Consider the following 13,447-nt stretch of genomic DNA (forward strand, 5'->3'; position numbering starts at 1 on the left):
GTACAGTTTACTTTCCTGACTCCCTTGTCAGTCACCTGCCTGTTAGTGCACTTGGCACTGGACTTGCCTTTTAAACCACTCTGTCACAATGCTGGCTTATTTAGTCAAAGTTTTATTTTATACTTAAGCCTTTGCTTCACTTACACTTCAAACCCTAGTGTAATATGGTGTTATTTGTATTTTCACTTTTGGCCCTGATTTCTGCCTTGTGGTTTTTCTTTGCAGATGCAGATGTCAGTGAGTCTGGCATTTCTGTGAGAAGCAGCGGCTCCGCAGCCTCCCTGGCTGGGCATGGAGAGAGGAGGCGGCGGACCCTTCCCCAGCTTCCCCATGATGAAAAGGCTCTTGAGAGCTCCAGAGCCAAGGCCCTGACGCCGAGGTCAGAGATCGGGGAAAAGCAGGACACGGAGCTCCAGGAGAAAGAGGCCCCGGCGCAGGTATACCAGAAAGACAGACAAGATGCCGACAGGGCCCTGGGCAAGGTGAACAGGGCGGTCAATGGGGAGACCCTGAGAACCGGCGGAGATCACAAAGCCCTCCTGCACTTAGCCATCTCCTCTCCTGGGAAGGAGAAAAATGAACCCGACAAGGAAGCTTCTTTGGTTAAGCAAACGTTAGCCAAAATTCAGCACCAGGAGCCAACGGAACAGGCACAGTGGGCACCTACTAAATTATCTTCCAAAAATGCGTCGGGTCCGGTAGAGAGAAGCAGGGAGGAGTCCCTTAAACAGGAGTCACAGCCTCAAGAAAAAATTCCAGGACATTCTGCGAGCAAAGGAGAGAGGGCGATCCAAAGTGAGGGCAAGCGAAGAAAAGCCGATGAGCTTCTGAAAGGCCACCCCCCCAAGGGAGGAGACAAGAAGGAGTCCTCCAAGCCCTTAGTGCGACAAGGAAGCTTCACCATAGAGAAGCCCAGCCCAAACGTCCCCATCGAACTGATCCCCCACATAAACAAGCAGACGTCAGCGACACCCCCTTCCTTAGCGTTGGCATCCGCCAGTAGACTGCGCGACAGAAGTGACTCCATGGATGCCGACTCCAGCCTGGACACAACCCTCATCCTGAAAGACACAGAAGCAGTCATGGCTTTTCTGGAAGCGAAACTGCGAGAAGATAATAAAACCGACGAAGGCCCAGATACCCCCAGTTATAACAGAGACAACTCCATTTCCCCGGAGTCTGATGTGGACACAGCCAGTACCATCAGCCTGGTGACAGGGGACACGGAAAGGAAGTCAACCCAGAAGCGAAAGAGTTTCACCAGCCTCTACAAAGACAGGTGTTCCTCCGGCTCTCCGTCCAAGGATGCTGCCAAGTCCTCTTCTGGTGCTAGGGAGAAGGTGGAGAAGAAAACAAAAAGTCGCTCCACGGATGTAGGGCTGAGAGCAGATGGGCGGAAATTTGTCCAGTCCAGTGGGCGCATGAGACAGCCGTCAGTGGACTTAACCGACGATGACCAGACCTCCAGCGTACCTCATTCTGCCATCTCTGATATTCTGTCGTCTGATCAGGAAACTTACTCCTGTAAACCCCTCGGGAGGACTCCACTTACCTCAGCTGATGAGCACGCACATTCCAAGCTGGAGGGGAGCAAGGGGACCAAGTCCAAGACTCCTCCAGTGGCCCCCGGCTCGGCCAGTAAGTCCACCACCCTCCCCAGGCCACGGCCCACCAGGACTTCCCTCTTGCGCCGCGCACGGCTTGGGGAAGCTTCAGACAGTGAACTTGCCGATGCTGACAAAGCATCTGTTGCTTCTGAAGTGTCCACGACAAGTTCAACGTCAAAGCCCCCCACGGGAAGGCGGAACATCTCGAGGATTGATCTGTTGGCTCAGCCTCGGAGAACCAGGCTCGGCTCACTGTCCGCTCGCAGCGACTCGGAGGCGACCATCTCTAGGGGTAGTGCCTCTTCAAGGACCGCAGAAGCCATCATTCGAAGTGGAGCCAGACTAGTCCCGTCGGATAAATTTTCTCCGAGAATTCGAGCCAACAGCATCTCTCGGCTGTCAGACTCCAAGGTCAAAAGTATGACCTCAACGCATGGCTCACCTTCAGGTAAATTGGATCCAGATATTTTATTTTATTGTTTTTTATTTTTATTTTATTTTTTTTATAAAATATTAAGTGTTTTCTTCCCTAAGATGGATCCAGATATTTTATAATACTAGCATATTTATTTTGTGTTGTGGGACTCCTGTTTTAAAAAATTAAATCTCCAGTGTTTCCCCAGTATTCAACAGAAAGGTTACTCTAGAGAGGGTTTTCTCCTATAAAAATTACTTTAGCTTAGTAAGTAAGTAGAAAATTCAGAAGTTACATCCACTTCCAATCAATATCCTGGAGTAAAATAGAGATTTCAAAATTAGACATATACTGAACTGGTCTCGGAGATTTAATTGTCTAGTTGGTGAGATATCTGGATTTGTCTGTCAAAATTAGATAGGAATTATTATCTGGTTTAGAAAATAGGAATTAGCATTTTGCTCCTAAAAGCATGTGTTTAACTTTCCAATATCCTCACCTAATTCCAAGCCCTTATGAACCTGAGGCACTCTGCCTTTTATTACTCCTTTCAGAGCTGAATGAAATCATCAATATTTTACCCTTTTTTTCCCCCCTATTTATTTTGAAATGTCATATGCCTTACTTATACTTTTAAAAATTAGAGTTGTTGGTGGTCAGGCAGGTGACACTAACCCTTGATTTATTTCAGTGGAAGAAGATGGATTCGTTAAGAAGTCCCTAAGCACCTGGGTCAGAGTGGGCTCTAGAAATGTAGCAGCTTCTGAGCATCATCTCACAAAGCATTAGCATATTTAACCACATGACCAGCTGTCATTAACATAATCTTTATAAAAACTACATATCCCCCACCAGATTGTAACTGCTTCTGGCACGTTTGTCTGTTTCTGTACTTCACATTGAGCCTGAAGCCCGTGGAAATACTCATGGCCCCTTTGGCCCTGAGACAGATATTTGTGTGTCCTGTAGACATGGTCTTATTACTTCACAATCAGCCTCAGCTGTGGGTGTGGCTGAAAAGGCCCGCCTGGGGGTTGGGGGGAGCCAGCTGTTAAAAACTTGAAGGTCCGTTATCCTCAGACAGCAAGTACCTCAGTGAGCCCTAAGTCCTGGGTGAGTGATGGGCAAGTCGGTAGGAGTCTTTTTGTTTTTACATCTGCACAGCAGAGCCTGCAAGACCCAAAATTAACAGCACTGTTCATGTGCCACTTGTTTTCATTTTTCTTCCTCCTCTTCTCTCTTCACTGCTGCTTCCTCCACGCTATTCACCTTCCCATCTCTGTCCTGGTCGGGGGCTGTGGTGATGGTGGTCGTACCTATGGTAGGAATGAGTGTAGGCTGAAGATAGCATATACTCATGGTTCCACAAAGAATACGTGCATTTTCCCCATTGCCCCACCCTCTTGTTTCCACACTTCAGGTTTTAGTTGGTGGTTCATAGATTGATTGCCAAGTATTTTTAAATGTTTTTATTGATTTTAGAGAGAAAGGGAGAGGGAGAGAGAAATATCGATGTGAGATTGTGAGATGAACATCCCATCAGTTGCCTCCTGCATGCTCCCTACTGGGGATCAAGCCCACAACCTGGGCATGTGTCCTGACTGGGAATCAAGCTGGTGATCTCTTGGTGCATGGGTTGACGCTCAATCCACTGAGCCACACCAGCCGGGCTGATTACAAAGTATTTTAAACTAACTACTACTGTCTCTTGGTTTATGTTTACTCAGCGTTATTCTGTTGTTCCTTATGGCTCTACCTCTTCAACTCACGTTTGTTTTGTGCCCCATTCTGTGGGGTGTCCTCTGATAAAACTGCGTGTTTTGTTACCTCATCTCTAAGTTCATAAACGTTTCGCTACTCCCCTGTCCTGACATAGGCTGTAACGTGGGCTGTGTGTTACCCACTTGCATGGGACACGTCTCCCTCTGTCCTCATTGTAGCTCTTAACACTTGAGCGATCTGGGGCTGCTCCTCAGTGTCTAACCTAAGGGCTTATTTGAGATGCAAACCAGACGTGATGACTTCAGCAAGTCTAAGAGACGCTGTAAGATGTCATATTACACTCACGTCTTTCAGGATGAGTTTTGTTCTGGCTGCTTTGAACACAGAGCTTGACAAACATGTGGTTTTCTGGGTCCATAAAGTACCTGGATTGTTCACTGACATTCTCTAGGGCAGTGATGGCGAACCTCTGACACGCGTGTCAGTGCCATTTCTGATGACACGCGGCCGCTGAGGCGGCCGCATGCCGAGGATGAAACATTTATATTATTTAAACTATAAATATCGCAAAATAATGTTTTTTCCTCAAAGGGACACACTACCCGAGTTATGCTCAGTTTTTTGGCGAAGTTTGAAACACCAAGCTCAAAAGGTTGCCCATCACTGCTCTAGGGCAAATTGAGGTATGAGATTTTGGCCTTCTTCAGACTTTATAGCAGTGTATTAAATAATTAAAATCATGGGGTTTAACAGCTAGCAGAGTTATTCCGTTTAGGTAGCTAAGGCAAGAGATGAAATCACCTGCTCTAGTCACATAGCTATGAAGGGACAGGATGAGAATTCAGAGCGGGACTCCACTGGGTTATTATCAGGGGCGCATACAAGGCCAGCACACAGCATGAAGGTCTTTGTAATTCTGATGTTTTACCAAGTTCATGTTCCTCCTGATGCCACATTCCCAGTCAGGACCCAGGGATGTACATCCAGATTCTCTCAAGATGCACACTTACATTTTATCTAGAAAGACAGTGGCCAGAATATTCAGTCAGTGGTAAAATATTCAAGTAGCTACATGGGGTAGGTAGTTAAAAAACAGACATTCTTTTCTAATGTTGCTAATTGAATTATCTTTGATATTATGATATTTTTACTTAAGATAATCATAATATCTTGAGTGGAAAAAGAAAAGAAAATTCTTAGCTTCTGAAATATGATTTAAAGGAATATGTGATCAGTGTTGCTATGCACACTATAAACTTTAAAAATCTTTGAAATATCTGAACCTAGAGCCTATGATAGAGCCCAAATTGGCATATGTAAAAATAAATCTGTAATAATTCATATTTCATATTTTAGGCTATGCCTAAAAAGTTTTTCAAAGAAATATATATGATAAAAACAGAAGAATGGAAATCTCTGGTTTAGCAAAATTAAGAGTGAAGGTTTTTTAATACTTCTTTAATTCTGATGTAATATACTTCTAGTTTAACTAGTTTTTTCTCAAAAATATTCCTTCAATTAACCTTTAATATTGTTATAAAGAAATGTCCAGATCTGTATAAAAAATATATATTTTAAACTAAGTACCCTGAATTGTCAAAATAAAGCAGTTGATTTTCATTATGTTTTAAGTACACATTCTAAAAAATAAAAACAACACATTAATATCCTTAGAATTTTTTTAGACTGCTTTCCCTTTTTTATTCTAGTCCTCAAAATTTATAGATGGGAGGGATAAAATTTTGGGTATTCATGGCTTAAGTTATTTGTCAGGGATCTTTTCCTCAATGATCTTATTGCTACATGCTGGTAAAAACACATATGAAACATGTTTGTGGTTTAATTTCCCACAAAAGTATTATTATATGAAGCATGAAGATGTGGTGCTTGTTGTCTGAAATGCTTTTGTTACATCTATAAATGTGGATGTGTTTTAAAGGCAACAAAGTTTTAGTACCAGTAAAAGAAATCAGACCATTCGTAGATAAATAATTCTAATAACTTTTCCATTTTTTAATTTTCTAGATCATGGTATGTTTTTATAGTGACTATAGTTTATTACTTCCACAAGAAGGGAGTGTTGCATAATTGTATAACTAAAATAAACTTATAATTAGTGTAGCTGAGATAACTTTCAGGTTAGCTATGAAACTAATTAAGCCCATCTTAGAACTTTCTCTCATTTTATTATGTGTGCATCATCACACCAACCAAGAAACCTCTCTCAGAGACTGGCCTTTCAAATACCTCCATACATATTTTCAATCTAATGATTTATCTGAAATGCCTTAGTAATGCCAAGATATCAAATAAGCCTAAAGATATCAAATTAAACTTAATTCTATAAATGATTTTACCTAAGCAGAATAAAATTCAAGAGGCTGAAGTAACATTTTTCTTCAACACAGATAGAAATCTGAAAGTCTGTTGTTCTATGAGAAATTGAGGATGCCTTTTTAAAAAATATTTAGTCTAACTGGAAATATTTTTAAAAATAGAGATTTTCTAGCATTTACTTGTCACGCAATCAGCATAGTAAGGGATGAGTTTTGAGCTCAGAGTCAGTAAGTCTGGGCTTTGCGTTAAATAAGACAGGGCTTCTCTGGGTTGTCTCTTCTCTTTTTAGGCTATCTAATGTCTAAGGCCATTCTATTCTACAATTCTGTGAAATACATAGGCATTGGGGGAAGTTTGGGGGAAGTTAAAAACACTCTAACTTGAAGTTTCTTTTGCAAGAACTAGCAGATTATGGAGATTTTCTTCAGATAAATGTATAGCTGCTATCGTTAGGAAGAAAGGCAAAAGGTATTAAAAGAAGTTCTTTGAGAAATAGCAGGTCAGAGGTCCTGGTATTAAGGTCTCTTTCCCCGCCCCTTTTCCCCAGCAGTCCTTTCTCTCTGTTTTAACTTCAGTCTGTGCTGTTACTAGACAAGCTGAGTGGTCTCCAGAGGTACCTGAGCTTTGCTGCCTAGTACACTGTGTGTGGTGTGTTTTCCACTGGAAAACTAACCCTTAAGTACTGCAAGAGCAATCATTTGCATTTCTCTGCTACACCCCACTTCGTTTCTCCCTCATTTTACCCTCAGTTTTAGGAGAACAAACCTAGATATGTTACCTTTCTGTTTTTAAAATATGTTTTCTTCTTTTGGTTGCTTTTCCTTTTAAAGATGTTATTGGAAGCTATCACCATTCTTACTGGCTTCTTAAAGAGACCTAAAAAAATACGTGGAAAGTTTACAAATCCTATCTAATAAAAGAGTAATATGCAAATTGACCATCACTCCAACACACAAGATAGCTGCCCCCATGTGGACACAAGATGGCCAGCAGGGGAGGGCAGTTGGGAGGAACCAGGCCTGCAAGGGAGGGCAGTTGGGGGTGATCAAGCCTGCAGGGGAGGGCAATTAGGGGTGACCAGGCCGGCAGAGGAGGGAAGTTGGGGGCAACTAGACCTGCAGGGAAGAGCAGTTGCGGGGGAACCAGGCCTGCAGGGGAGGGCAGTTAGGGGTGACCAGGCCTGCAGGGGAGGGCAGTTAGGGGTGACCAGGCCTAAAGGGGAGGGCAGTTAGGGGTGACCAGGCCTAAAGGGGAGGGCAGTTAGGGGCAAACAGGCTGGCAGGGGAGCAGTTAGGCATCAATCAGGCTGGCAGGGGTGTGGTTAGGGGGTGATCAGGCTGGCAGGCAGAAGCGGTTAGGGGCAATCAGGAAGGCAAGCAGGCGAGCAGTTGGGAGCCAGCAGTCCTGGATTGTGAGGGGGATGTCCCAGATTGGAGAGGGTGCAGGCTGGGCTGAGGGACACACACACCTCCCCCCTGCATGAATTTTGTGCACCTGGCCTCTAGTTTCTTATGAAAAGGAAGTGTTTCTTTTATTTATTTTTCTCTAAAATGTCTCTACTGTTTTCTGACCTTGAAACTCAGATTACTAAAAGTTCATTCTAGTGTGGCTCTGCTTATATACTGTCACATGGTGTGTAACACACATTAGTAGCATGTGGTCTCCGTTTCTCATTCTGCTTTCCTGCGCTCTGCCACTCATGAACTGTATCAGCTATTGTGGCCATTCTTTCTAAATTGCCTCTAAATTGGTCCCATCATACCTGCTTGTGGTTTCATATCTTCTACAGTTGATTAAAACAAAGTCTTTGTTGTTGATGTTGCTCTCTCCAAACAATTTTCAATAATGGGTATGGTTACCATAGTTTCCAAATCAAAAATCAGGAATTTTAATCTATCAATGATCTTTTCCTTATTTAAGCATTTCCTTTTATGAGTAATATTCTAAGGTACCAAATGAAATGCCTTTAATGAAAAGTATATATTTCTTTTGCCATATTACTGATGTTTTTAGCCATATTTTAATTGGTTTTCTATATTTCTATTTTTTTCCTAAAACCAGTTTGCTCTTATTTCTAAACTTCTCTGAAAATTGTTTTCAGGTTCTCAGGGTCAGTTCCATTAGGGAGTTTTCAAATGTCCCATTAGGGAGTTTTCAAATGAGTAAATTTCTACCATGGTGTAAAGTATTACTTATATCAATGATAAGTTATGATGTTAAAATCAGAAATTATATTTAATCCACCCTTCAAAACACTAATTAATTTCCCTGAGTTCTGTATATGTGTTTGCACACACTTATAGAGACAGCCATGAAGTTTCTGCCTATCTTCATTCTCTTACACCCATGACTCTAGTTCTGAGTGCCAGGAGCTTCAAATAGGATGTCAGTCAGGACACATGGATAGTCTCTGACTTATGGCATATTCCTGATTGCATATGTCTCTCTTTTACTGAGAGCCAGCTCAGATATCCAGTTTATCTCCGAGCCAACTCAGCCTTCCGGGGCCCCATGCAAAAATGTAGTTGAGGAGGAAAAGGCAAGAAAGATATAAATTCGAGGGGAATAAGAGGAAGGAATTCTAGACTTCACGAACCTATGCAGCCCATGGTCAGTTTCTGTTTTTTTGTTGTGTTTTGTGTTGTTTTTTTTTAATATATTTTTATTGATTTCAGAGAGGAAGTGAGAGGAAGAGAGAGATAGAGATATCAGTGATGAGAGAGAATCACTAATCAGCTTCCCCCTGCACACCCCACACTAGGGATTGAGCCCACAACCCGGGCATGTACCCGACCAGGAATCTAACAGTGGCCTTCTGGTTCATAGGTCAACAATCATTGAGCCACACCAGCCGGGCCAGTTTCTGTTTTTAAAGAGAGAAAGAGAAAAATGTTACTAATATTATTAGCAATTGGAACTTACAGCAGGGGTTAAGGTTTTGTTACTTTGAACCCAAAGCTTTTTATTAGGTTTTTCCTAATTCAAGAAAAGCAGATGGTCATATCCAGGAATTTATTTATTTATTAAAAAGTATGAAACAGCCCTAGCCAGTTTGGCTCAGTGGATAGAGCGTTGGCCTGCGGACTGAAGGGTCCCAGGTTCAATTCCGGTCAAGGTCACATACCTGGATTGCAGGCTCAGTCCCCAGTGTGGGGGTTGCAGGAGGCAGCCAATCAATGATTCTCTCTCATCATTGATGTTTCTATCTCTCTCTCCTTCTCCATTCCTCTCTGAAATCAATAAAAATATATCTTTAAAAAAAAAATGAAACATTTGTAACCAGATAACCTTCTAAGTGCTAGCTATTTACTGGTGAATTACACAGACATAGTTCCTGCCCTCATGGAGTGTATTGTAACTGTAAATTAGCCATCATCTCTCTGTTTTTTAAATATATTTTTACTAGTAGCCCATTTGCAGGAAGAATCCTGCAAGCGGCCGCTGCGGCCGCGTGCGCTGCCGCTGCTGCCACCGTTGCGGCCGCAGCGCCTGCACTCAGGCGTCGCTGCCACCCTCCGCGCTCCGCCCTGCCCCGCCCCGCCCCGGCCCGGCCCGGGCTTTCCCTCTGGCAGCCACCTTGCTTTCCGTTTTTCCTCCCTCTTCCTTCTAAGTTGTCTTCAGTCTTCACTCCTCCCTCCCTCAGCGTATGCAAATTAACCGCCATCTTGGTTGTGTAATTTGCATACTCGCCCTGATTGGCTGGTGGGCGTGGCTTGGGTGTAGCGAAGGTGCGGTCAAATTGCATATTTGTCTATTATTAGGTAGGATTGATTTCAGAGAGGAAGGGAGAGGGAGAGAGAGATAGAAACATCAATGATGAGAGAGAATCATTGATCGGCTGCCTCCTGCACGCCCCACACTGGGGACAGAGCCCGCAGTCCAGGCCTGTGCCCTGACCAGGAATCAAACCATGACCTCCCGGTTCATAGGTCGACGCTCAACCACTGAGCCATGCTGGCCAGGCATCTCTCTGTTTTTTAACCTCTATTTATGCTTCACAAATTATGTTGGATTCTTGTAACAGTCGTGGTGAAGTGTCTGCATTGATTTGTCTGCCGGTTTTTCAATGTGATCTCCTGTGCTAAATGTCAATGGTTCTGAGTAGCCTGCGGAGTTCTGCTCTCGTAGCTTCTATGCCATTGTCTCACCATCTGCTCTTCGTGTCAAAGCAGCGCCTTGTTCAGAAGATGCTTTGTTGTGTTTTTATATGTAAACAGATTTTTTCCAATCATAGCATAACAGGATGTTGAGTGACAGAGGTAATGTTTTTTTTCTGCCATAAAGACATAATTTCCATGCAGGAATTATGCACGTTTGTATGTTGGGAAAAGAGGGTTTCTATCATCTCCATGTTGAAAGTCCATGTGGCATGAAGAAATCTTTTCCCTTAATTTATTTTTGTTGTTGTTATTGTTGCTGTCATTTTTTAAAAATCCATGTCTTCACTAAATGAGAAATATTTGTGGTTAAAAAGTACCTACGTTAAACATGTATGAATAGAGCTTGCTTAGTTGTTTACCATTAGTGACTTTTTCATATGAATGTTTATTCACCATATTACAGAAAACACAGTCTTTCGATTATTTTTAATTGTTCATTGTTTTTAATTTACCAAACTGTAATGTTTTATCTTTAAGAAGTAGTAGACTTACGTTTATTTGTGAGGTATGTGTATGTCAGTTATTGAAAATCGTGATGTGCTCTCATAGTGTTTTTTGAAATCGTGATTTTTACTTTATCTCCTTTAACAGATGACATAATAATTCTTTTTTTAACAATTAAACTAATTTAGTAAATTCAAGATGGAGGCGCTTTCCTACTGATTATGCTTCCACCTCAGAAGATGAATTTGGATCAAACCGTAACTCCCCTAAACATACTCGTCTACGTACTTCTCCAGCCCTGAAAACGACACGATTGCAGAGCTCTGGGTCAGCCATGCCTACGAGTTCTTCGTTCAAGCACCGGATCAAAGAGCAGGAAGACTACATCCGAGACTGGACTGCTCATCGAGAGGAGATAGCCAGGTTGGTGTCAGGGGGTTCTCTTGAAGGGTGGACATTGGGTGCCAGCATTTCAACTTGGTAGCCAAGTTTAGCTTTCGCTTGATCTGTACTAATAGTCCAAGAGGTGAGATCCACAGGTAACTGCGAACTTGGTTTTGTCGGAAGTATTACTCTCCATTCATTTTTTTTTTTCCTTTCGTATTTCCAATGCCAGTGTTACTAACATATTGTGGAATGAATATCTTTTGATAACTTTTTTATTTATAATAGAGATGCTGATGAGTCAATATAATTTTTGAGAGGTAGTTAGTATCAGCTCTACATAATTAGAAGAATTGCACAGCTAAATTTTTTATTACTTTTCTTTTAAGAGGTAATGTATACTTGTTAGAGGTATGTGGTTAATGTTCTCTGTGAAGAATTAGAGTAGGCAGATTGTACTCACATTTATGAGTTTATTAAGTATAGTTCAGCCCTTTAATTAAATCAAAATATGTTTATTTTCTATGTTAAATAAATTTATTGTAACTGTTTGGTTAACATAATAAAAAGTAAAATTCAGATGTGATTTTTAATTGATAACTTGTGAGTGAACATTGAGAGAGGCTATAATCAAACAGATACTATAGTGATTAAAATATAATTTTAAAGCCTGTAAGATATTACGGGAATTTTATTGCCGTATATCTTATGTTACCTAAATGTTTTTGTCATATCCATGCAAAAATTATCAAGTTTTACACTTGGCAACATTATTAAAGAATTATATATTAGTCCATAGGTGCTTTAAAAAAACAACAATAAACTTATAATATAATAGTCTTTATCTTTTTTTTCTTTGCTCTAGTGACTCCTATAAATTGTGTCTTTTCTGCTGAAAAACATGAAACATCCCATTTCCACCAGAGACACGAAGTCCTTATTCAATGAGCAATATTTGAGAGAGTGCAAGTAGCATAAGGTGCCTTCAGGTCAGAGACCATGATGAAAGCAAAGCACTAGGAAATGTTGAAAAACTATGCAAACTGAAGAGTAGCTGATGTTTGAACTTGAGGACAGGTGTCCTATTCTCATTCTTGCTGTTTGGAGCTGGCCTAGCCCAACAGAATGAAAGAAACAGGTTGGCCTACACTTTCACTACTTTGAACCAATGAATCAGGTCTTAAAACTGAGCAGATACATACTTATCACCATTTCCTAGTGCTTTGCTTTCATCATGGTCTCTGACCTGAAGGCACCTTATGCTACTTGCACTCTCTCAAATATTGCTCATTGAATGAGGACTTTGTGTCTCTGGTGGAAATGGGATGTTTTATGTTTTTCCATTAAATTGTTCTCATTCAATTAGGAAATCTTTGATGGCCAACAGTATGGTGAGACCTTCAAAGTCATCCTCTTACCATTACCTCTTTATTTATGACTTGCTCAGTTTATTTGAAGCATCTTTGTAAGCCTATCTTTAAGACTCTTTCTACATTTCACCAAATATAACTTATCGTTGGTGCTAAGCTAGCATTTGGAGTTAGTTTTATTGACAATAATGGAATGTCCCTTTTTTAAAATAATCAAGTACCTACCTCTTTTGATGGCCAGGAATAGATTCCATGTACTTTATCCCTCTAATTGGGCCAGTCACTTAATTGCTCTGGCTGCCGAAGAGAAGTCTCCAATTCCAGCTCATTATTATCCACCCTAAGCCGGTCTTTTGTGGCTCCGATTCCCCATTGGTCCCAGGTCCCCATGCTTTCATTGACTGTCTGCACAAGATGTGGTTTGCCATCATTCTTTCATTAAGGTTGTACAGTATTGGGTCAAAAGCCACCAACATGTAATAAATATACCTGACAGTTTCCAGCAAAAGAACAGGAAGATCTTAGCAGTAGGAAGCTTGTGAGCATTCCCTATTGTCTATATGTAGGTTAAATATGTGAGTTAAACTTTAAGCCTGGTGAGAGCTTGACTTTTTCTCATGCTTTATTATAGTGTCAGATTCAACATAAGCCTGTCTGGAATGACCCTTAAAAATGTCCCTTCATAAACTAATTTTATATGATCATTTTTGTCATTTTAATACTAGACCGGTGTGGTTTAATGGTTGAGCGTTGACCTATGAATCAGGAGATCATGGTTCCATAAGGTCAGGGCACATGCCGGGGTTTGGGGCTCCATCCCCAGTAAGGGGGTGTGCAGAAGGCAGACGATCGATCGATGATTCTCTCTTATCATTGATGTTTCTATCTCTTTCTCCTTCTCCCCTCCTCTCTGAAATCAATAAAAATATACAAATTTTTAAAAGAACAGGCATTGTAAGCTTGGATTTAGAAAAAAAGCAGACACAAGAGGTGTAAAATATTTTATTA

General features: G+C 41.4%; 1 protein-coding gene across 9 annotated transcripts in view; it reads left to right on the top strand.

Annotated features, from left to right (window-relative positions):
* The window catches only part of CEP170 (centrosomal protein 170), a 103,338-nt gene that overhangs the window by 73,402 nt on the left and 16,489 nt on the right, over positions 1 to 13,447 (top strand). For 7 of the 9 annotated variants that reach the window (XM_079763596.1, XM_079763598.1, XM_079763597.1 and 4 more), the window contains 2 exons: positions 226 to 2,055; positions 10,874 to 11,108. In XM_079763596.1, the coding sequence (XP_079619722.1) occupies positions 226 to 2,055; positions 10,874 to 11,108 (2,065 nt within the window). The remainder of the gene's footprint in view (positions 1 to 225; positions 2,056 to 10,873; positions 11,109 to 13,447) is intronic. The other 2 variants (XM_079763599.1, XM_079763604.1) reach the window with 1 other exon arrangement.

Source organism: Cnephaeus nilssonii (genome assembly GCF_951640355.1).
Source record: "Cnephaeus nilssonii genome assembly, chromosome: 23".
Lineage (NCBI taxonomy): Eukaryota > Metazoa > Chordata > Mammalia > Chiroptera > Vespertilionidae > Cnephaeus > Cnephaeus nilssonii.